Below are 26090 nucleotides of genomic sequence, written 5' to 3' on the forward strand. Positions count from 1 at the left end.
GCGGGTTGGACCCCCTTTATAAGGTGCACCTTGCTAGTAGCGGGTTGGACCCCCTTTATTAGGTGCACCTTGCTAGTAGCGGGTCGGACCCCCTTTATTAGGTACATCTTGCTAGTAGCAGGTTGGACCCCCTTTATTAGGTGCACCTTGCTAGTAGCGGGTTGGACCCCCTTTATTAGGTGCACCTTGCTAGTAGCGGGTTGGACCCCCTTTATTAGGTACACCTTGCTAGTAGCAGGTTGGACCCCCTTTATTAGGTGCACCTTGCTAGTAGCGGGTTGGACCCCCTTTATTAGGTGCACCTTGCTAGTAGGGGGTTGGACCCCCTTTATTAGGTGCACCTTGCTAGTAGCCGGTTGGACCCCCTTTATTGGGTGCACCTTGCTAGTAGCAGGTTGGACCCCCTTTATTAGGTGCACCTTGCTAGTAGCCGGTTGGACCCCCTTTATTGGGTGCACCTTGCTAGTAGCAGGTTGGACCCCCTTTATTAGGTACACCTTGCTAGTAGCGGGTTGGACCCCCTTTATTAGGTGCACCTTGCTAGTAGGGGGTTGGACCCCCTTTATTGGGTGCACCTTGCTAGTAGCCGGTTGGACCCCCTTTATTGGGTGCACCTTGCTAGTAGCAGGTTGGACCCCCTTTATTAGGTGCACCTTGCTAGTAGCGGGTTGGACCCCCTTTATTAGGTCCACCATGCTAGTAGCGGGTTGGACCCCCTTTATTAGTTACACCTTGCTAGTAGTGGGTTGGACCCCCTTTATTAGGTGCACCTTGCTAGTAGCAGGTTGGACCCCCTTTATTAGGTGCACCTTGCTAGTAGCGGGTTGGACCCCCTTTATTAGGTCCACCATGCTAGTAGCGGGTTGGACCCCCTTTAGGACCTTTCCCAGAAGAGTTAAAGCTGTTATAGCTGCAAAGGATGGGCAAACTCAATATTGAACCCTACAGACTAAGACTGGGATGCCATTAAAGTTCGTGTGTGTGTAAAGGCCGGCGTCCCAATACTTTTGGTAATATAGTATATGTCTAACCGTATATGGAACTATTCTTAGCTATATGGAACTATACGAAACTAAAAGGAACGATTCTTAACTATACAGAACTGCAACTATATGTAACAATACAGAACTATTCTTAACTACACAGAACTATATGGAACTATACTTAACTATAAAGAAATATATGGAACTATTCTTAACTATGCAGAACTATTCCTAACTACACAGAATTACGGTATATGGAACTATACGAAACTAAAAGGAACTATTCTTAACTATACAGAACTATATGGAACTATACAGAACTATTTGTAACTATATGTAACATTACATAGGGAGGCGGAGCCTCAGGAACGGAAAAAAAAAAAAAAGACATAGACAAGTCAACAGTATCAACAATTTATTGCAATAAAAACAGCAGTAGAATATGATTTGATATTTATTTTCAAGTGCCTCTTACCCCCCCCCCCTCCCCTCATACCCTCCCCCTCCCCCATACAGTTACATATGTTAACCCCTTTGACGACACAGGTTGTGCCGAAAAACACGTTTCAAGAGGTACAGAAAAAAAAAAAAAAAAAAGCGTTAAATATAAACGGCTGAGCTCAGTTCTTGCCACTTCCAGCCCTACAACACCTCCCTGCTTCCTCATGGCGCTATAAGATGGCGGAAGAAGCGAACGCCATGACCGCGATCTCCGACATAAGGTCAGGCTGAAATAAATATAAAATCCGAGACCTTCGCTCAACCGAGCGGCAGCTTTGTCAGAGGAAAGGCCGGAGGGGTCCTTTTTTTTTTTTTTCGGTCAGTGATCCTTTCTATCAAAAATTGCGTTTATAAGACGCAGTCAAGAAATGCGCAGTTAATGGAGGCGGTAATGGAAGACGGAGGATGGGGGACGCACATGAGGTAAGAAGAAAAAAAAGCAGCTGATCTGTAAGAGGAGACTCTAAGTGCAACAACCCCGCCCCTCCCCCCGGGGCGATTCAGAGACGTATAGACAAATATCGTTTTACCGAAAGGGCTTTTCCGAACGGGATTCCTGCAGCCTAAAGGGAAACTACTGATGAACTCGATCTGGCCCTTAAAATAAACCAACCGCCCTCTACTAAGGAGCGATGACATCCGATATCGTCTTTGCCGAATGCCGGAGTCCATTTACAGTCCGCCGAGTCTTAGCTTACACCTCTCTCTTTGAGCGTAAGACGCGGCAACAGAATTACGCCATGTGGCTCAGCTAATTCAACAGTTTACTGCCCAATGGAAAAACAAGATGGCGGAAATTTGTTTGAAGTATATGTGGGAGGATTCAGAGAGGAGCGTGCAATCTGATCCTCAATGGCCCTGGCAGTTGTTAGTGGCGTACAGACCAAAGATAAAAAAACAAATGTGTTTTCCTCACCAAGAGAATTTCCATAATGGTGGAAGATGCCCCCTTCAATATGGTGCCAAATATTCCTTTCCTAGTCTTCTATTGGTGAACTCTGGCAGCCATATTACAAACTGGTTCTATACAATCCCTTCTAAGGTGCCATTCACATTGAATGAGGGATTGAATGATCTTGTTGTGTGCATGGCAACCATTGGATTTACCAAAACTATGTCAAGGCCGTCTTAAACAATTGATTGCATTTTTATCCAATCAGGTTGCCCCCTCAGCTAGAGGGCTATCAGTAGATCGATAAGGGATTGTACAACTAGATTGTAAGGCATGTGGCCAGCTTCAGGCTATGACAAGAGAAGCCCAGGGTTGGAGTCATTTGTATCTAATGGATCGGATTGTGTCAGAGGGTCCACCAACTGGAAGCTCTTCTTAACACACCACAAACAACTCTACCTCAAAGGGGCGCATTGGATGGCACCCAACAGCTAGAAATCAATATTGTAAAAATAAACGTGTAGGTCAGTGTGACTTTCCCTAATGATATCAAAGAGAAGGACCCCTGGGGCAAGTACAGCCAGGACTTTAATCGTATCGTTCTGCTTGAACGATGAAGTGGCCTTCACACAAAGCTGATCATTATCTTGACAACTTGGTTATCTTATCTGTTTCGTGGCAGCCATTTTGAATTCCTGCGGCTCCCTCCGCTTTCCCTCACAGTACACATTTCCATTTTTCTTGGCTGTCTCTTATACCCCCTGTTACACTGCAGCCATTTGGCTTTCCTTTCCCTTGACATGTCACAAGGCATCCATGATGAATCCTGTCATGTGACCTCCAACGAACCCTCCAACAAGAAGCCAAGAAGACATTTCCTGGAATGTGACCCCAATAAGTCACTATTGTTTACTCTTGTGTGACCTCACTGAGCCCATCATCTAGCAACCATTATGTATTAATGTCAGGCGATTCCAGTAAGCCCTCCACCAAGAACCAATTTTGGATGCCAATCATATGACCTTGATGAGCTCACCATCAGGAAACCATCTCAAAATTCTTTTAGGTGACTGCATCAACCCTATTTTGGATTCCTGTCATGTAACTTACCCAGCCCACCATCTAGAAACCATCTTGGAATCCTGTCAGATGACTCCACTGAACCCTCCCCCAAGAAGCCATTTTGAAATCCCGTTGGGTGACCTCTCTTTGTCCACCGTCTAGAAACTATCTTGGAATCCTTTCAGGTGACTCCAGTAATCCCTCCACCAAGAAGCCATTTTGAAATCCCGTTGGGTGACCTCTCTTTGTCCACCATCTAGAAACTATCTTGGAATTCTTTCAGGTGACTCCACTAATCCCTCCACCAAGTAGCCATTTTGGGATCCTTTTTGGGTGACCTCACTGTGTCCACCATCTAGAAACCATCTTGGAATCCTGTCAGGTGACTTTACCAAGCCCTGCACCAAGAAGCCATTTTGCCAGGTGACCTAACTTCTCCCACCACCCTAGAAGCCATTCTAAAGCCATGTGACCTCTCTAAGCCATCTATGGTGCTGCCATGTGAACTCATCAAGCTCTCTATGTGGAAACCATTTTGGAATCCTGTCAGATGACTCCACCAAGAATTCACTATAGATTCCAGTTATGTGACTTTACTGAGCCCACCATCTAGAAGCCATTTTGGAATCCTGTCAGGTGACTTCACTAAGCCCTCCACCAAGAAGCCATTTTGGAATCTTGTTGGATGACCCCATTGTGTCCACTATCTATAGACCATCTTGGAATCCTGTCTTTGACCAAGAAGCCATTTTGGATTCCTGTCAGGTGACCTCACTTCCTCCACCACCTAAAAGCCATACTTTAGTCCTGTGCCCTCCCTTAGTCATCTATAGGGAAGCCATTTTGGATTCCTGCCATGTGAAACCTACTAAGCTCCTACCAGTTTACCTCCAACGCCTAGTAGCCATTTTGGAATCTTGTTCGATGACCCCATTGTGTCCACTATCTATAGACCATCTTGGAATCCTGTCCTCGACCAAGAAGCCATTTTGGAATCATGTCAGGTGACTTCACTAAGCCCTCCACCAAGAAGCCATTTTGGAATCTTGTTCGATGACCCCATTGTGTCCACTATCTATAGATCATCTTGGAATCCTGTCCTCGACCAAGAAGCCATTTTGGAATCCTGTCAGGTGACTTCACTAAGCCCTCCACCAAGAAGCCATTTTGGAATCTTGTTGGATGACCCCATTGTGTCCACTATCTATAGACCATCTTGGAATCCTGTCTTTGACCAAGAAGCCATTTTGGATTCCTGTCAGGTGACCTCACTTCCTCCACCACCTAAAAGCCATACTTTAGTCCTGTGCCCTCCCTTAGTCATCTATAGGGAAGCCATTTTGGATTCCTGCCATGTGAAACCTACTAAGCTCCTACCAGTTTACCTCCAACGCCTAGTAGCCATTTTGGAATCTTGTTCGATGACCCCATTGTGTCCACTATCTATAGACCATCTTGGAATCCTGTCCTCGACCAAGAAGCCATTTTGGAATCATGTCAGGTGACTTCACTAAGCCCTCCACCAAGAAGCCATTTTGGAATCTTGTTCGATGACCCCATTGTGTCCACTATCTATAGATCATCTTGGAATCCTGTCCTCGACCAAGAAGCCATTTTGGAATCCTGTCAGGTGACTTCACTAAGCCCTCCACCAAGAAGCCATTTTGGAATCTTGTTGGATGACCCCATTGTGTCCACTATCTATAGACCATCTTGGAATCCTGTCCTCGACCAAGAAGCCATTTTGGATTCTTGTCAGGTGACCTCACTTCCTCCACCACCCTCAAAGCCATACTTTAGTCCTGTGCCCTCCCTTAGTCATCTATAGGGAAGCCATTTTGGATTCCTGTCATGTAAAACCTACTAAGCTCATACCAGTTTACCTCATGGACTCCAACGCCTAGTAGCCATTTTGATGCCTGCCAGTCTCCTGAACAATCTAGCAGCCGTTTTAAAAAATTGACAATCTACCTTACTACACAGCAGCCATTGTCAAGCCTTGCCAGTCTTCCTCAAGGAAAGGACAACCCAGACGCCATTGCCTTGCCACAGAAGCCATTTTGGAATCCCACCAATCTCTCCTCACCAATTCCTGTCAGGCTGCCTCATGGAAACCAACGTATGACAGACAATCTGGAATACTTCTATTCATCTCGGACTCTACCACATGGTGACCTGTCTATGACAGGCAGCTCACCACACGGCAGCCAATTTGAATCCTATATGTATAGAACATACTCCATCACCAATCCCGTAGGTATAATTCCCAGCAGACTTGCTGGGGGTTGTAGATTGGCATCATGGCCGCCTTGCCTTGACATCATAAGCTGCTCGCTCTTGCCTTAAAGCTATGGTAAGAACCCCTCAGCGACGTATGGAAATATTGCAGTGGACCCCAAATTTCCAACAACCAACCCCTCCCTCCCCCCCGCCCAATACTGCAAATTACATTCCAGCCTATGTGGCGTGATGCCTTTTTTTCCCGATCAGCCGGGATAAAATCCATACCCGCAAAACAGTAGCAAAAACCTGAGCCATGCAAAAAAATAAAGACATATTCAGCGCTATTTAAAGTGTACCTGTCGCCCCGTGAAGGCCATTTTGCTTGCCACAAGAAAGCAGCTCTTTCCTTGGCTAGGAACCAGTTAGACCCGCCATGGGGGCACAAGACGCTCGGTGCCTCGGCAATCGGGCTGACTTCCAGCAAAGAAAATCAGCTCAGTTTCACAAAATGGTCGTCACCATGGCAACTGGTACAGGAGATTCCTTCCAGAACCGGCATCGTCGTGAACGCGGTATTACAGTCGTGTTAGCTTCGTGTTTACATTTTTTTTTTCTCTTTCCAAACAAACTAAAAGTTAAATATGACATCGAGACCGTCAAGGAAGAACGTAAAGGGCGCGGAGCGTAAAACCGTATTCCCCCGTCACCCGCCGCCCAGATAATACACAGGAGACAGCCAATGAGCGCGACAAAGGAGACTTAGACAGAGGCTGACACCGAGTAAAAAAGACAAGTCAAGGAAAACATTAGAGGGACCCGGCCACAAGAGTAGTGCCACGGCATCCGAGCAGCTTCAGTCCCTCCCATGGCAAGGTCGAGGCTTTAAAGGGCAACTCTACTTTGAATTGGAATTGATACCGTAAACCGGGCACTGTGCCAGGACAATGTCAACTAGAGCCCAGGGCGAACATGCCAAACTGCGCCCCCCCCCCCCCCCAGTGCCGGGACAAGATTATACAGTGCCCAGGGAAAAGATGCCAAATTGCGCCCTCCCATTATGCGTAAGCTTATGTAGAGGAGGGGGAGAGAGAAAGCACAGCCCGCACCCCCTCCCAGCTCTCTCCTCCTCTCCTTGCCACTTTCAGCGCTGGGCTGATAGAAGTAGAGATGGGGATGTCACTACTCCTGTCAGCCTTATAGTAGAAGGAACTTGCAGTGCCCCCAATTCCTACAATACATGCTGTGCCCAGGGCTGCCCCCCCCTTTTGCCCATCTCTTGTCCTGGCCCTGGCGCCTCCCCCCCCCCAAGATGTATGAGCATTAGGTGCCAGAAAAATTCCCCTCCACAAAAACACTGAGCACCAATCTGCATACTTACCCCCTAAGCATAAATTCCCCCTCCTCCCAGTACAAATCCTGCATTCAACTCTCTAAGCATCTCCAGACACTGCCACCCACCCACTACCCACACCACCCCCCAGTACCCACACCAGCCCCCCAGGTGGTGTTCTCAGATCAGGGCTCAGACTGCATACAGCACCCCACACTACCCACCCCACCAGGTGGTGTTCTCAGATCAGGGCTCACACTGCATACAGCACCCCCCACTACCCACCCACCAGGTGGTGTTCTCAGATCAGGGCTCAGACTGCACATAGCACCCCCGCCTACCCACCCCACCAGGTGGTGTTTTCAGATCAGGGCTCAGACTGCACATAGAACCCCCGCCTACCCACCCCACCAGGTGTTTTTTTCAGATCAGGGCTCAGACTGCATACAGCACCCCCCACTACCCACCCCACCAGGTGGTGTTCTCAGATCAGGGCTCAGACTGCATACAGCACCCCCCACTACCCACCTCACCAGGTGGTGTTCTCAGATCAGGGCTCAGACTGCACATAGCACCCCCGCCTACCCACCCCACCAGGTGGTGTTCTCAGATCAGGGCTCACACTGCATACAGCACCCCCCACTACCCACACCACCAGGTGGTGTTCTCAGATCAGGGCTCACATTGCATACAGCACCCCCCATTACCCAACCCACCAGGTGGTGTTTTCAGATCAGGGTTCAGACTGCACACATCACCCCTATAACTTAATAAGCTGAGGGCTATAAGTTAACGAACGGCCTCCCTAAGGACGCTCCCCTGAAGGACACCTTTGATAAGGCAAAGGGCGCAATAATCTATAACGATTGGAATTCACCCCTCTGTCTACTAGGGAGATCTAAAAGGTGCATTCCGACTAGCCTCCTGGGATCTGTAGTGCTGCTGGGGGGTATTTTGGAAACACTGTAGGAAAAAGAAAAAAAAAGTACACTTCCCAGAATGCACAGGGAAGCGTGACACAAACATATTCCACAACAACTGATGAACCGTCCCAGATCCGGGTGACTTGCTGTACAAGCAGCCACAAAGACAAGTTCCTATAGAAGTTTGGCACTCGTGGAAGAACTTTGTTCACCTCCTAGGCCGCCATATTATTTGTAACCCCTTCAATACATTACCCCCCCCCCCCTTCCCCTAACGCGGCTGGCAAACCGTACAACCGCCAAGCGAAACTCAACGTCTGCTTATAAAGGGGGGGGTCCATCAGACTGATTGTTCGGCCTAAGCTCGTGACAAGTCTCCCCACCACCTCCATATTAAGGAAGCTAACAGTTACACACACACATAAGGATAATAAAATAAAACAAAAAACAAAAAAAAAACAAAGTAGTTAAAAATATTCATAACAAAAACACAAATCCTCTGCCACAGGAAACCGGGGAAAAAAAGCAGAAATACAACAAATTCTTCTTTTAAAAAAATACAAATCGTAATTCTTTCTCCTTTTTAAGTACCTTAAATTTTCATATATATATATTTCTTTTTAAATAACAAAAACAAATAAGAGGAACACGCGATATTGCACGGCTAAAAATTGTTTGTTTGTTTTTTTTTTGTTTTTTTTTTTTCGTTTTTTCCATTCGTCAAAAGAATGTTACATGTCAAAACAGTTCTTGCATGCAAAGGTGCACAGTATTCCACATATATATCTATATATATGTATATTTTTTGCAAGGTTAAATCATGTAAACAGTATATGAAGCAGAGCGAGCGGAAGCAGACGCTCTGTCAGGAATTCAGATATATGTTTAACAAAAGAAAAAATTTTTTTTTTTTTTTTTTATTATTTTTTTTTTACTTTCCCAAAGTATACTTGTTACCATTTTCAAGGCTCTTTAATCGGATCACCGGACACTTGTTGGCATCGAAAGTTACAATAATCCACCGTCCAGCAAAAAAGAGTCGGTGGCAAGTATACTTTTTTTCCAGAGGTGAGTGAACAGAAACGCGCCGGCCCGAAATCGTCATATTTGCAAAAAAAAAAAAACAGTATCAACTTATCTAGCTAGATGCCCAGTATGTTTTTTAAACCTCGTAACGCATATGCGTGGCACTGAAAAGTGTGCGCTTTAACGCCCACTCTCTGATCACATGCATCTATGGGCGGCAGAGGTTTCTGTGCTGAGAGCGCCCTCATTGTGCACTCCCAGACCAGACACAGAGCTGTCAAAAACGGCACCTGGTGCCGCTGGGACCAGCTTCCAGTCATGTGGCCAAGGTGAAATCTAATCAAAATGGTCACATGACTAGTCAGACCATCCCACCCCCGGGTGTAATAGCCCAAATAACAGGCAGTGCTGTATTTTGGCCTAGGCCAACAAGGCCCAGGCCTAGGGCGGCACTTTGCAGGGGGCCAGAAAAAAAGCCGCCCCCCCCCCTCCACCTGAGACTCTATTGGCCACTGGTTGCTAGAGCCGCCTCTCTCATTCCCCCCTCTCTCTCTCACCCCCCCCACCCTCTCTCGCTCTCATCCCCCCCTCTCTCACCCCTCCTCTCTCTCTCACTCCTCTCTCTCTTTCTCTCACCCCTCCCCTCTCACCCCCCTCTCTCTCTTATCCCCCCTCTCCTCTCTCTCATCCCCCCTCTCACTCTCTCATCCCTCCTCTCTCTCTCTCTCATCCCCCCTCTCTCTCTCACCCCCTCTCTCTCTTATCCCCCTCTTCTCTCTCTCATCCCCCCCTCTCTCTCTCATCCCCCTCTCTCTCTCACCCCCCTCTCCTCTCTCTCATCCCTTCTCTCTCTCTCACCCCCCTCTCTCTCTATCCCCCCCTCTCCTCTCTCTCATCCCCCCTCTCTCTCTCTCTCATCCCCCTCTCTCTCTCACCCCCCTCTCCTCTCTCTCATCCCTCCTCTCTCTCTCATCCCCCTCTCTCTCTCACCCCCCTCGCTCTCTTATCCCCCTCTCCTCTCTCTCATCCCCCCTCTCTCTCTCACCCCCCTCTCTCTCTTATCCCCCCTCTCCTCTCTCTCATCCCCCCCTCTCACTCATCCCTCTTCTCTCTCTCTCATCCCCCCTCACCCACTCCCCTCACTCTCTCCCTCACCCACCCCCCCTCTCGTGAGATCTCAGGGCTTCAATTGGTCCTTCTATTTTGGAGGGAGCCACATCCGTTAAAAAATAAGGAGTGGGGCAAATTTTCATAGTAGGGGGAGGGCGCCCAATTTTAGTCTTGCCTAGGGCAGCACATAACCAAAATACACCACTGATAACAGGACGCCTGGTTGGGTGGGAAGGTGTTAAACCTAACTAGACCAATCTTGTCCCCTTACGCGTTGCGGCCTGCTCACGTTCGCTCACCTCTGGCTTTAAGCAGCAGTCAAGATTTTTCACTCTTTAAATAATTGTCGTGCTGTATAGTACAGTGATAAGGAGGAGCCCCAAAAGTATGATTTATAGGCGAAAGACATGCTGATCTGATAATCAAAATGGCTTTCCTTTTCTCTTTCAGGAAGAGTCCAATGGCACTTCCAGAGCCTGCACAGGCCTTAGGAAACACACAAAAAAATGACGAAAGCTGATTGTTTTCACTGGCCAGCCAGGCCGTATCAAGCTGACCAGAGAGGTGCAAAAAGGCTGAGGTTCACCTTTTTCAGAAGGCCAGAGGCTGTGTGACAGCGCAGCCCTTCTCTGAGATCTTCCGAAACAATTAAAGTATCGAAAGGTTTAGGCAATTGATTTAGATTTCTGTGAGCATCTCCAGAAGAATCTCCCCTGAGACCTCCAACCATCTCAGCACAGGTGATCTCAGATCTGGGCTCAGGCTGCACACAGCACCCCTATATGTTAACGAGCTGAGGGCTGTAAGTCAACAAACAGTCTCTCTATGTAATCGGGAAGAGCGCCCCCCTAAAGGTCACCTTAGATAAGGCAAAGAGCTCAATCATCCATTATGATAGGAATTCATCCTTCTGTCCTAGAACTCTTTCAGGGAACCTTTTTTTGGAGATGTAGCCTGCTCTTTACTAATGCGACTAACGAGCTGTGGAACCATTTTAGACTCTGGCCTTTAGATTTTTTTGAATAAGCCTAAAACTAGATGCACAGCACAAAAGGAATGGCCTATGGCTTAAGTCAAACAGGCCCGAAACTTGGAACATGTCCTATAAGCCATCACTGGCCATGATGGATGGCAATCACAGGCCACGTACCAAGCTATTTCATGCAAGCAGTCGGGGGAAAGGATCTGGCCAATATGTTGGCTACCATACCAAAAATTTGCAATCGTAGCAATGAGAGACAATTTCAATCTGACCTTCTTGAGATCTAGTCTGCTCTTTACTAAGATGGCAAACAAGTTGTGGAACCATTTTAGGCTCACAAAGGGCTCTGGCCATTAGATTTTTGGACAAGATTAAAATTAGTTACACAGCGCAAAAGGAACGGCCTATGGCTTAGTCAAACAGGTTTGAGACTTGAAACATGTCCTACAAATCATTGTTGGCCACGATGGCTACCATAGCAAAAATTTGAAATAATAGCAATGAGAGCAATTTTATCTGACCTTCTTGAGATCTAGCCTGCTCTTTACTAAGGTGGCAACCAAACTGTGAAACCATTTTAGGCTCACAAAGGACTCTGGCCTTTTAGATTTCTGGATAAGCCTAAAACTAGATACACAGCACATAAGAAAAGGTCTGTAGCTTTGTCAAACTGGCCCGAGACTTGTAACGTGTCCTACAAACCATCGTTGGCCATGATGGCTACCATAGCAAAAAGTTGCAATCATAGCAATGACAGCAGTTTTATCGGACCTTCTTGACTTGACCAGAGCGGGACATTGACTGGTATAATTTTTAAAAAAGATTTACATATACATTTATGAGCTATTTGTCTTTCAACAAGTTCAACAGCTTTCCAACCAAAACCCCGGCATGCTCAATCTCAACTGGCAATAACAGGTGGCAACCACAGGCCACGTACCAAGCTATTCCATGCAAGCAGTCCAGGACAAGATCTGGCCAAAGTGTTGGCTACCATAGCAAAAAGTTGGAATCTTAACAATGAGAGAAATTCCAATCTGACCTTCTTGGCCTTCTTTACTTGTCCAGTGCAGGACATTAACTGGAAAGGTCTGTGGCTTAGCCAAACCAGTCCGAGACTTGGAACATGTCCTACAAATCATCGTTGGCCATGTTGGCTACCATACCAAAAAGTTGCAATCATAGCAATGAGAGCCAATTTCAATCTGACCTTCTTGAAATCTAGCCTGCTCTTTACTTAAGTGACAACCAAGCTGTGGAACCATTTTAGGCTCACATTGGGCTCTAGCCTTTAGATTTTTGGACAAGATTAAAATTAGATACACAGCGCAAAAGGAACAGCCTATGGCTTAATCAAAAAGGCCAGAGACTTGGAACATGTCCTACAAACCATCGTTGGCCATGGCAGCTACCATAGCAAAAAGTTGTAATCATAGCAATGAGAGCAATTTTATTTCTGCCCTACTTGAGGTCCATCCTGCTCCTTACTAAGGTGACAAACAAGCTGCGAAACCATTTTAGGCTCACAAAGGGTTTTGGCCTTTAGATTTTTGGACAAGCTTAAAACTAGATGCACAGCTCAAAAGGAAAGGCCTGTGGCTTAGCCAAACCAGTCCGAGACTTGGAACATGTCCTACAAATCATCGTTGGCCATGATGGCTACCATACCAAAAAGTTGCATTCATAGCAATGTGAGCCAATTCCAACCTGACCATCTTGGACTTCTTGACTTGACCAGTGCTGGACATTACCTGGTATAATCTTTAAAAAAAAAAAAACAACTTTTACACATACATCTGTGAGCTATTTGTCTTTCAACTGGTTCAACAGCTTTCCAACCGAAACCCCGACGTGCTCAACCTCAACTGGAAGACCTTCAGTTAAACCAAATTTGCTTTACTTTGTACAAAATAAGGAAAAAATATTCTCAACGTTTCGTAAACAAAACGTTTTGTAGCACCCACCAACCCCTCATTTTAAATTAAAAAAAAGACCTAAATAATTTTTTAATTTCAACAGTGCACATGTACAGCTGCCATAGAGAAGGCTCGTTACTGCTGGGGAGGGAGGTCAGAGGTAAAAGGGAAAGGGAGGCTAAGCTTAGGAAGATCATGAACTTTGGGAATTATCTCACGGTATCATGCAGCACGACTGAGTACCAACTGGTAACTCCAAAGTCTTCAAGCACTGAGAAAAAAAAAAAAAATTAACACAATGGTTTTTATCCAAAAATAAAAAAAAAAGCGGGCACATTTGTCAGTAGATATGGAATCTGTGATACCTGGCAATGTACCCTTTTTTTGGACAGAGGACCCTTCAGTTCATTGCGCCCCAGCTGAAAGAAAAAAAAAAAATTGCGCAGTTCCGGCTACAGCAGGGTCCCGGGTCGGTGTCCGCGTTGGCAAATCTCCTTCGGACGTAAGAATAAAAGAAGACGGTTGTCCCCAAAATCTCGGCTGGTTAACTTTTTTGAAGCCCCCACAAGTCAATGTTCATTTTTTACCCAAAAAAAACAGCTGCCACCGAGCAGCCTCCCAAAGATGTAACGGTATGGTTGTTGGGGCCACGGAAACCCCTAAAAAAGATGACCTTAGCTGCTGCTGTGTGAGATTATTTTTTTAAAACCAAATCTCTCCATTTTTGTATTTTTTTTTGATCCACCTCTGCATTTCCGGGGTTCTTCTCCCCGGCACCCCGAGAGTGTTGCTGTGGTTGATATGAGCGGTGAGATTCTTGATGGCAGGACAAAGATCTGGCTTATTTCGATTCTTTGTCGATTAGTGTTTTTTTTAATTTTTTTTTTATTTTGAAAGATCCTTTTTTTCGAAGCGTTTAGACGGCAGGAGGGGCCTTCTCGGACATGAGGACGTCTTCGATCCGTTCGTCTTCTTCTATCACCACTAGAAAAAGTAGGACAGGGTTAGGGGGTGGCTTTGTTTCCATGGCGTTCAGCTGCATCTACATCCTAATAAAAGAAAAAAAAAATTCCTCCCAACACAAGGTACGGCTTACATAGGGGGGGATCTGAGCAGGAAAAAAAACGCATTTTGAAACGTCGCTGCTAGGCTCGCTCACTGACATTGCTCATACCGTGTCATGCGCCTGCGCGTGCGCAACCTAGTCAGGCCAGGAGGGCGCTTCCTGTCTCCCCGGCGCTCTCCAGCTCACATTTAAAGCTAAACTCCGGGAAGATTTAAAAGACAAATAATGCAGCTCTGTATTCAATAATTCATCATTAACCAATTCTGGACCGGAAGGATTTTCCCCCTTAATGACCAGGCCATATTTTGCGATTCGGCACTGCGTTACTTTAACCACTTAAGCCCCGGAAGATTTTACCCCCTTCCTGACCAGGGCCTTTTTTTGCGATTCGGCACTGCGTGATTTTAACGGACAATTGCGCGGTCGTGCGACGCCGTACCTAAACTAATTTGACGTCCTTTTTTTTTTCCACAAACAGAGCTTTTTTTTGGTGGTATTTGATCACCTGTGCGATTTTTTGATCATGCGCTATAAACAAAAAAAGAGCGACAATAACAATATTTTTCACATTTTTTTATATGAAATTCCCCCCAAAAAATTTAAAAATCAAAATTTTTTAACATTTTCGGCCAATTTGTTTTACGCTACATATGTTTGGTAAAAAAAATCGCAAAAAGCGTATTTTGATTGGTTTGCGCAAAAGTTATTGCGTTTACTAACAAAGGGAAAGATTTTTGTCATTTTTGGTGTTTTTTTTTTTTAACGAGTAATGGCGGCGATCTGCGATTTTTTTTGCGGGACTGCGACATTGCGGCGGACAGATCGGACCCTTGACTGACATTTTTGACACTTTTGGGGTTACCAGTGACATTACTACAGTAATCAGTGCTATACATATGCACTGTTACTGCAAAAATGACACTGGCAGGGAAGGGGTTAACTGTATTGGAGAGGGAGGGGTTAAGTGTGTCCTAGGGGCGTGCTTCTAACTGTGATTGGCTGTGGCTACTGGTGTAAGAACAGAGATCAACGGTCCTACATAGTAGAACCGTCTGATCTCCATTGATACACAGGGGAGAATGACAGGCGGCTGTGTTTACATTAGCCGCCTGCCTTCCTCCCTTCCCGCTGAACGATCGTGAGTGACCGGCGAACATCGGGTCTGCCGGTCACACGCACTGACTTGTCTGAGAACGAGCCAGGGCGCTCGCCCGCTATTGGCTCACAAGCCAGTGACAGGCTAGTGACGTATATATACGTCACTTTGCCTGGCCGGGGCTGACCGCCGCAGTATATCTACTTGCGGCGGTCGGCAACCGGTTAACTGACAATTGCGCGGTCGTGCGACGCTGTGCCCAAATAAAATTTACGTCCTATTTCCCCACAAATAGAGATTTATTTTGGTGGTATTTGATCACCTCTGCGATTTTTAAAAGGAATAGGGTGAGGAGGGAATAGTCCCGCACTTGATCATGCCCAAGGCTATAGACAAGATGTCCGGACATTACCCCACCAAGGGAATGGGACTTTAAGGCAAGGATTTAGGAGGTGGATACACAATTGAATATGGACCAAAATGATACACCCAAAAAATTGTGTTTTTTTTTATTTGTGTGTTTAATATCTGTCTCATAAATGTGCCCTTAACCACTTCTGGACCGGAAGGATTTGCCCCCTTAATGGCCAGGCCATATTTTGCGATTCGGCACTGCGGTACTTTAACGGACAATTGCGCGGTCGTGCAACGCTGTACCCAAATACAAAATTGATGTCCTTTTTTCCCCACAAATAGAGCTTTCATTTGGTGGTATTTGATCAACTGTGCCATTTTTTTTTTTTTGCGCTATAAACCAAAAAAAGAGCAACAATTCTGAAAAAAAAGAACAATATTTTCAACATTCTGCTATATGACATACTCAAAAAAAAAAAAAAAATTTAAAAATCAAAATTTTTTTAACATTTTAGGCCAATTTGTTTTCTGCTACATATTTTTGGTTCAAAAAAAAAAAATTGCAATAAGCGTATTTTGATTGGTTTGCGCAAAAGTTATCACGTCTACTAACTACGGGAAAGATTTGTCATTTTTATTGTTTTTTTTTTTTTACTAGTAATGGCGGCGATCTGCGATTTTTAGCGGGACTGCGACATTGCGGTGGACAGATCGGACCCCTAACTGACATTTTTGGGGGGACCAGTGACATTATACAGTAATCAGTGCTAAAAATATGCACTGTCACTGTACTGACACTGGCAGGGAAGGGGTTAACATTGTGGGTGATCAAGGGGTTAAATGTGAGCCTAGGGGAGTGATTCTAACTGTGGGGGGGCGTGGCTTGTGAAATGATCACAGAGACATGTGATCTTATATAGAAGGATCACAGGAGCTCTGTGATCATTCCAGAGAGAAGAACGGTCAGCTGTGTTTACAACATCCAACCGTCCTTCTCTCTCAGCGGGGGAGCGATCACGGGGTGTCAGACGGCAATCGGAGCCACCAGCCCCGTGCATCGGCCTCCCCGCTGCCGAGTGGGGGCGGGAGCTTCCCGGCAGCGGAGCATGAACCCTCATCTCAGGAGTCAGCAGCAGAGAGGAGGACAGAACTCCTCTGCCAGATCCTTTGCTTCTCTGTGCAGCCACAAAGTGGCTCATCCCTGCCCCCCCCCCCATCTCAGTAGTCAGCAGCAGAGTGGAGGACAGAGCTCCTCTGCCAGATCCTTCGCTTCTCTATGTAGCCGCAGAAAGTCTCGTCTCTGACCGCTCCCCCCCACCCCATCTCAGGAGTCAGCAACAGAGAAGAGGACAGAACCTCTCTGCCATATCCTTTGCTTCTCTGTCCAGCCGCAGAGTGGTTCATCCCTGCCCCCCCCCCCCCATCTCAGGAGTCAGCAGCAGAGAGGACAAAACTCCTCCGCCAGAACCTTCGCTTCTCTATGCAGAGAGGACGACAGAACTTTCAGATCCTGCCCCTCTCTGTGCAGCTGCAGCACACCCTTGCATTCAGCAGACTCCGGCAGCTGAATCCAGCCCTCCTCTGATACTCCTCCAGACCCTGCACTTTTTGCTTCCCAGCTCTGCCCCCAGTTTCTTCCCAGCAGCCATACAAGGTAAGGAAGGGTGGAGGACTCTTGACTTCTGATGGTGGGGGGCTCTTGACATCTGATGTAAGGATGGGGGGGGGGTGCTCTGGACATCTAGATGTAACTGGCCCTTTGAGGGCAACCATCATGTTGATGTGGCCCATGATAAAATTTGACACCCCGTAGACTCCAGTCCAAAAACAAATTCATTCTTTAGTTTTCAAAGCTAAATTTAACCTAAAAAAAATCTTGTCTCTGTTTTTGAAGCCAAGAGGATTACAAATATGCAAATCAGCTCTTCTCCTACCCCAGGCACCCAGAATAACGTATTGTCTGTGCTCCCCTCTGATGTAGGTTCACAAGAAGTTAGAAGTTCCTGCTGCCTCCTGAACCTGCGCCCTACGACTGACACGGGACAGAACTGGGGCATATTTCGTTCCTGATTCAGACCTGCTGAGGAGACGTGGTGGCCACAATTTCCCATCTAACCGGCCATACGTGCCACACCCAGAAGGGGGCAGCTTAGGTAGAGTTGACTTCTAATGCTGGAGATGTTTGGTACATCTTCTGTCTCAGTTTATATTGGTGCAATGGAGGAGATTTACTAAAACTGGAGCATGCAAAATCTGGTGGTGGTAGCCAATCAGTTCCTTACTTCAGCTTGTTCAATTAACCTTTGACAACAAAACCTGGAAGCTGATTGGTTTCTATGAAGAGCTGCAGCAGATTTTGCCCGCTCCATTCTTAGTAAATCCTTCCCCCAATACTTATGTTTCCTAATATAGACCATTCAACAACTTCAATGCAATAAGACCATTTGGTGAAGGTCACGGGAATGGACTTCCAACAACTAGACGTGGGACATTTAGGCCAGGTGGTAGACTGACCTCTAGAGATCATCTGTTTATAGGGTTGAAAAGGACAGCTGACCTCTAAATGGACTGCCTCGGGGACTCTATGGAAGAAGTGAACAGTTGGCTCTGGGCTGAATCCTGGAAAAACATTTGGAGACAAAATGGGCCAAAGGTGACAATCGACCACCTGGTCCTTAGCCGGAATGGGAACAGGTACAAAGAGGCCAGATGACTTGTACCATGGGCCAAACTTGGGGAGAATTTGACAACTGACCTTACGCTGTGGTGAAAATTGGATTCTAGGGAACGGTCATCTTCTAGAAGCGCTAAAAACAGGACAATGGGTGGACGCTTGACCTCAAGTTGGACTGAGCAAAGGCTGGAATGGTCCCTGGAAGGTCTGCTAGATGTCCTCTTGGTGGACAAATATAGACCGCAAAATGGACAGATGACCTCCAGAACTCTGCCTGTCACAAGCTATGGATACTGGTGGCCTGTTCTGAAATAGTCTGCCTGACTCTACTATCAATGGCTTCACACAGGTGTCATGTGATCATTTATAACCAATGCCAATGTGATGAGGTCATAGGAAGTTTCCCGAGTATGATACTGCCAGTATTCGGCTTCGCTGTATGATGGATATTTTTGGGGTGAAACAAAGACCTCTTTATGTCTTTGTTCAGACTGGGGGTGCAAAGAACTATAAAAAGCTCAATTTGGTTGTGCAGACAAAATTATAGGGACACAAACCAAGTTTGAGGGTGCGGATAATATTAATAGAGAAACATGCTTAGATTGGGGGTGCAGATAGTATTAAGAGCGACACATGCTCTGTTTGGGGGTGCAGATAGTATTAGGAGGGACACATGCTCAGGTTGGGGGGTGCAGATAGTATTAGGAAGGACACATGCTCAGGTTGGGGGGTGCAGATAGTATTAGGAGGGACACATGCTCAGGTTGGGGGTGCAGATAGTATTAGGAGGGACACATGCTCAGGATGGCGGTGCAGATAGTATTGAGAGGGACACATGCTCTGTTTGGGGGTATACATAATTTTAAGAGGGACACATGCTCTGTTTGGGGGTGCAAATAGTATTAAGAGGGGCATATGCTCAGGTTGAGGGTTCAGATAGTATTAAGAGGGAAATATGTTCAGGTTGGGGGTGATGATAGTATTAAAAGGGACACATGAGCTGTTTGGGGGCACAGATAGCATTAGGAGGGACACATGCTCAGGTTTGGGGTGCAGACAGCATTAAGAGGGACACATGCTCTGTTTAAGGGGTGCAGATATCATTAAGAGGGACACAGGCTCTGTTTAAGGGGTGCAGATAGCATTAAGAGGGACACATGCTCTGTTTGGGGGTGCAGATAGCATTAAGAGGGACACATGCTCTGTTTTAGGGTGCAGATAGCATTAAGAGGGACACAGGCTCTGTTTGAGGGTGCAGATAGCATTAAGAGGAACATATGCTCAGGTTGGGGGTGCAGATAGTATTAAGAGATACACATACTCTGTTTGGGGGTGCAGATAGCATTAAGAGGGACACATGCTCTGTTTGGGGGTGCAGATAGCATTAAGAGGGACACATGCTCTGTTTTAGGGTGCAGATAGCATTAAGAGGGACACATGCTCTGTTTTAGGGTGCAGATAGCATTAAGAGGGACACAGGCTCTGTTTGAGGGTGCAGATAGTATTAAGAGGAACATATGCTCAGGTTGGGGGTGCAGATAGTATTAAGAGATACACATACTCTGTTTGGGGGTGCAGATAGCATTAAGAGGGACACATGCTCTGTTTGGGGGTGCAGATAGCATTAAGAGGGACACATGCTCTGTTTTAGGGTGCAGATAGCATTAAGAGGGACACAGGCTCTGTTTGAGGGTGCAGATAGCATTAAGAGGGACACATGCTCTGTTTTAGGGTGCAAATAGCATTAAGAGGGACACAGGCTCTATTTGGGGGTGCAGATAGTATTAAGAGGAACATATGCTCAGGTTGGGGGTGCAGATAGTATTAAGAGATACACATACTCTGTTTGGGGGTGCAGATAGCATTAAGAGGGACACATGCTCTGTTTGGGGGTGCAGATAGTATTAAAAGGGACACATGCTCTGTTTGGGGGTGCAGATAGTATTAAAAGGAACATATGCTCAGGTGGGGGGTGCAGATAGTATTGAGAGGGACACATGCTCTGTTTGGGGGTGCAGATAGTATTGAGAGGGACACGTGCTCTGTTTGGGGGTGCAGATAGTATTAAGAGAGACACATTCTCTGTTTGGGGGTGCAGATAGTATTAAGAGGGGCACATGTTTGGTTGGGGGGTGTAGACAGTTTTAAGGTACACTCAGAAGGTGCAAGTAGTATTAAGGGGCCACATGCTTAGTTTGGGTCTGCAGACTGAAATAAAGGGTGGGGGGTGCAGACCACATTTCAGGGACACACAAAATGTAATTTTGGGGTGAAAGATGGCAGAATTAGGAAGGTAGGCAAGCTTTTTTCAACTTGGAGTAAAACAGTATTATGGGGACACATAAAATAAAATTTTGGGGTGCAGGCTGAATTATACAAAACACAGGCTCAGTCAGGGACTGCCTGTACAATTATATGTTTGGGGTGCAGGCAGATTGTGTATTAGGAAGACACACACTCTGTTTTGGGGTGTAAGCAGAAGGGGAGGGGAGCACACAGACTTAGTCTGGGGGTGCAGTCAGTTGGGTGGGTGGCACACAAATTCATACTGAAGGCTCACCTCTCTTGCTGCGGCCAATCTGGCCAAGTTTGGGGGGTCTCTTGCCGCCCCCCTGGCCAGAGCTGCCATAGAAGTTGCCGGTATCCTGAAGGCGGCAGGTGAGGGGTATCTGGCCATCCCCTCCTCCATCGGCATAATGCCCCCGCTGCTCGGCTTCACTGAAGGGCAGCACTTCGGACATGCTGACACCGATCACAGCCCACTCCGGAGGACGCTGATCACTCACCACGGAGACCCCGATCACATCGTCCGGCTGGGGGAGCGGGGGGACCTGAAAAGGGAAGAGCTCCACAGTCAGGAAGGGGCAGGAGAAGGGAGAACTGGGGTGAGCAAGTGGGAGAAAGGAATTGAGTAGGTGGGGGGGGGGAGGGGGTTAGAAGGTGTGATGTGTAAATAAATGACTAACTAGGGAAGGGGGGCAGGGCAGAAGAAGGCAGGATACTTATTGAGATGCATGTAGGAGGGTAGTTTACATTGCTTGGAGTTAGCCAATGCTGTGGTAGGTTGTGTGGAAGGTAGGTTGCCTTAGCAGAAGAAGGTAAGTGGTAGGTTACCCAGTGGAAGGGAGGTTTTTTACTTATTGGAAGGGTAGGATGCAGGTTGCTTAGTTGGAGGGTAGGAGGCAGGTTACCTATTGGAAGATGGGTTGGTTACCTATCGGAAAGGTAGGAGGTATGGTGGGGGGGGGGCGGGGTTGGTTATGTGTTGGAAGGGTAGGAGGTAGGTTACCTAGTGGCAGGGGACTAGAATATGTATTAAATGGGTAGAAGGAAGGTTACCTAGTGGTTGAGGGGTAGGTTACATATTGGAACTGTAGGAAGTACTTTACCCAGTGGAAGGGGGGTAGGTTATCTATTGGAAGGGTTAGAGGTAGTTTACGCAGTAGGAGGAGGGTAGGTTATGTATTGGAAAGGTAGGAGGAACGTTACATAGTGGTAGGGGAGTAGATTTAGTATTGGAAGAGATTGAGGTAAGTTACTGAGAGGAAACGTGGTAGGTTACCCATAAGAAGGGATGGAGGTAGCCTATTCTGTAGGAGGCGGATAGGTTAGGTATTAGGAAGGTAGAAGGTGGGTTACCTAGTACGAGGGAGGTAAGATTTGTTTGGTAAGGTAGAATGTAAGATACCTAGTGGGGGGGAGGGGGGTAGGTCACCCAGTGGGAAGGAGGTAGGCTGCATAGTGAGAGGGTATGAGGTAGGTTACCTAGTGGGGGGGGTTGCAGGTTACCTAGTGGGAGTGAGGCAGATTGCATAGTGGGAGGGTATGAGGCAAGTTACCTAGCGGGAGGGAAGTAGGTTGCATAGTGGGAGGGTATGGGGTAGGTTACCTAGTAGGGGGGGATGCTATGTTGCATAGTGGGAGAGAGGTAGGTTGCATAGTGGGAGGGTATAAGGTAGAATACCAAGTAGGGGGAACGTTATGTTGGATAGTGGGAGGGAGGCAGGTTGCATAGTGGGAGGGTATGAGGTAGGTTACCTAGTGGGGGGGGGGGGGTTGCAGGTTACCTAGTGGGAGGGAGGTAGGTTGCATAGTGGGGGGGGTAAAAGGTAGGTTACCTAGTAGGGGGAGGTTATGTTGCATAGTTTGAGGGAGGTAGGTTGCATAGTGGGAGGGTATAAGGTAGGTTATCTAGTAGGGGGGAGGTTATGTTGCATAGTTTGAGGGAGGTAGGTTGCATAGTGGGAGGGTATAAGGTAGGTTATCTAGTAGGGGGGAGGTTATGTTGCATAGTTTGAGGGAGGTAGGTTGCATAGTGGGATGGTAGAAGGTAGGTTACATAGTAGGGGGGAGGTTATGTTACATAGTTTGAGGGAGGTAGGTTGCATAGTGGGAGGGTATAAGGTAGGTTATCTAGTAGGGGGGAGGTTATGTTGCATAGTGGGAGGGAGGTAGGTTGCATAGTGGGATGGTAGAAGGTAGGTTACGTAGTAGGGGGGAGGTTATGTTACATAGTTTGAGGGAGGTAGGTTGCATAGTGAGATGGTAGAAGGTAGGTTACCTAGTAGGGGGGAGGTTATGTTGCATAGTGGGAGGGAGGTAGGTTACCTAGTAGGGGGGAGGTTATGTTGCATAGTGGGAGGGAGGTAGGTTGCATAATGGTAGATGTTTGGTCACCCAGTAGGAGGTGGGCTGCCATTAAAGGTAACATGCATCAGTAGGGGGGTGAGAGGGATGAAGGTAATAGGATTGGTAGGGGGAGGAGATGCATAGAGAACACCTGTGGTGAGGGGGTGTGAGCCGGATCACCCAGCGTAGGTTACCTAGCAGATAGAGGGCTATCACATTCATAGGGGGGTGTGGGCACATAAACAGCCCACCTACGGGGTGATAAGACAGGATACCTACCAAGATGGGGTGGTGAGGCCAGGCTGCTGTTGCTGGGTATCTGAAATAGTGCTATCATTTAGGAGGGGGGGAACGTAAACACGACACCTGGAGGGGGGGGGGATTCGGGTGGCAGAGGTAGGGTGAGGAGGGGGACCTGTTGGAGGTGGTGGCTGTACTGGTCTACAATGGTGGTGATGGAGGGAAGGGGGGGGGTTCTCTGCGGCTGCAGTAAGGGGAGGGGGGCACTTACCTCGGTACACTGGACGTGCAGAGCAGACAGAAGTAGATAATAGAGCTCTATGATAAACAGGTACGAAGAGCGGACAGGAAGGTGACGCATATAGAACATGGGGGGGGGGGGAGAAGGAGGGGAGGGGGGATTTTAGGCAGAAAGGAGAAAAGTGGGGGGGTGAAATTGGGGCAATCAGCAGCAGCAGCAGAACCTACCAGAGGGAGAGAGAGCGGTGCAGATAAAGACAGATCCTGCTGGAGGGAGAGCAGAGACAGGCAGCAGGGAGGTGGAGTGACAGAGAGGGCAGGGAGGGAGACTCAGATCTGGGGGAGAGAGAGGATGGCTCATACACACGCACAGGGGGGACTCTCTGCCATTTCAGTATTCAGCTCGGAGGAGGGGAGACGAAGATGCCTCGTCTGCGCACATCACCTATCGCAGCGCCGGTGACACGGACCCCCACGAGGGGGGGGGGAATTGACACCCCTCACCCTTTACTCACCTGCTGCGAACCAGCCTGCCAACCGCCCTTCCTAACAAGGGACATTCCCCACAGTCGCAGCGCCCTGCCATCCCCCAATGCCGCCGCCATCGGCTGCAGGGTTCCATCGCAAATCATCAATCCGCACCTAATTATTATTATTATTATAGAGGATTTATATCGTGCCAACAGTTTGCTGTTCAATATCAAGGGAGACGGGAAAGTAACAGAGCAATTCAATAACAACATGCCAGCAATAAAATACAACGTATACAGATAAAGATTCCAAATCTGGAAACATTGTAACAATAAAATACAACGTATACAGATACTGATTCCAAATCCGGAAACATTGTAACAATAAAATACAACGTATACAGATACTGATTCCAAATCCGGAAACATTGTAACAATAAAATACAACGTATACAGATACTGATTCCAAATCTGGAAACATTGTAACAATAAAATACAACGTATACAGATACTGATTCCAAATCTGGAAACATTGTAACAATAAAATACAACGTATACAGATAAAGATTCCAAATCCGGAAACATTGTAACAATAAAATACAACGTATACAGATACTGATTCCAAATCCGGAAACATTGTAACAACATATACAGATAAGAATTCTGAATCTGGAAACACTGTCACAATAAAATACAACGTATACAGATTATGATTCCAAATTTGGAAACAATGTCACAATAAAATACAGTTGGGGGAATTATTTACTAAACCTGAAGATTGCAAAATTTGGTGCAGCTCTGCATAGGAACCAATCAGATTCCAGGTTTTATTGCCAAAGCTTAAGTTAACAAGCTGAACCTAGAAGCTGATTGGCTATCAGATTCTGAGTACGCCAGTTTTAGTAAATCTCCCCCAATGCATACAGATAATGATTCTAAATCTGGAAACAATGTCACAATACAATACAGTTAGGAGATATTTTTTACTAAACCTGAAGATTGCAAAATCTGGTGCAGCTCTGCATAGTGACCAATCAGCTGCCAGGTTTTGTTGCCAAAGCCTAAAGAGGTTGTAAACCCTCTCTTATAACTTGTACCTATAGATGCGCCTTTAATAAGTCTTACCTATAGGTACTGTAAATATCTCCTAAACTTGCACCGCTTAGGAGATATTTACTTTTAATGCAGCCGATGACGTCATCGGTGCATGCCATTCCTTCAGAGCCCTGTGCCGTGAACGGCGGAGCAACGTAATCGCGCCTCCGGCCAATCAGATGGCCGGAGGACGCAATCCAGGAAGCAGATATGTCGGCCGTCCTGTCGCTGAGCGGGCGGCACTGTGGGGGCTTCGTTCTAAGGTAAGTATTTCATAATGAGATAGTATGCGATGCATACTAGCTCATTATGCCTTTGTCTTACAGGGTTTTTGTTCTTACAGATACTGATTCCAAATCCGGAAACATTGTAACAATAAAATACAACGTATAAAGATACTGATTCCAAATCCGGAAACATTGTAACAATAAAATACAACGTATACAGATACTGATTCCAAATCCGGAAAACATTGTAACAGTAAAATACAACGTATACAGATACTGATTCCAAATCTGGAAACATTGTAACAGTAAAATACAACGTATACAGATACTGATTCCAAATCCGGAAACATTGTAACAGTAAAATACAACGTATACAGATACTGATTCCAAATCTGGAAACATTGTAACAATAAAATACAACGTATACAGATACTGATTCCAAATCTGGAAACATTGACACAATAAAATACAACGTATACAGATACTGATTCCTAAACTGGTAACATTGTCACAATAAAATACAACGTATACAGATACCGATTGCAAATCTGGAAACATTGTCACAATAAAATACAACGTATACAGATACTGATTCATAAACTGGTAACATTGTCACAATAAAATACAACGTATACAGATACTGATTCCTAAACTGGTAACATTGTCACAATAAAATACAACGTATACAGATACTGATTCCAAATCTGGAAACATTGACACAATAAAATACAACGTATACAGATACTGATTCCAAATCCGGAAACATTGTAACAGTAAAATACAACGTATACAGATACTGATTCCAAATCTGGAAACATTGCAACAGTAAAATACAACGTATACAGATACTGATTCCAAATCTGGAAACATTGACACAATAAAATACAACGTATACAGATACTGATTCCTAAACTGGTAACATTGTCACAATAAAATACAACGTATACAGATACTGATTCCAAATCCGGAAACATTGTCACAATAAAATACAACGTATACAGATACTGATTCATAAACTGGAAACATTGTAACAGTAAAATACAACATATAC

The 26090-nt window shown here is 46.3% G+C and overlaps 1 protein-coding gene across 1 annotated transcript; it reads right to left on the reverse strand.

Annotated features, from left to right (window-relative positions):
* Positions 1-13019: 13019 nt before the first annotated feature.
* On the reverse strand, positions 13020-23377 carry CAMK2N1 (calcium/calmodulin dependent protein kinase II inhibitor 1; the record flags this gene model as incomplete). The annotated part of the gene is made up of 3 exons (XM_082274573.1): positions 13020-13932; positions 20699-20969; positions 23279-23377. 3 exons carry the CDS (start codon positions 23375-23377, stop codon positions 13865-13867), a joined length of 438 nt encoding a protein of 145 aa, XP_082130699.1. The 3' UTR covers positions 13020-13864.
* Between the last annotated feature and the right edge of the window lie 2713 nt (positions 23378-26090).

The sequence above is a fragment of the Pelophylax lessonae genome, assembly GCF_965119305.1.
Source record: "Pelophylax lessonae genome assembly, chromosome: 12".
In the NCBI taxonomy this organism is placed as follows: Eukaryota; Metazoa; Chordata; class Amphibia; order Anura; family Ranidae; genus Pelophylax; species Pelophylax lessonae.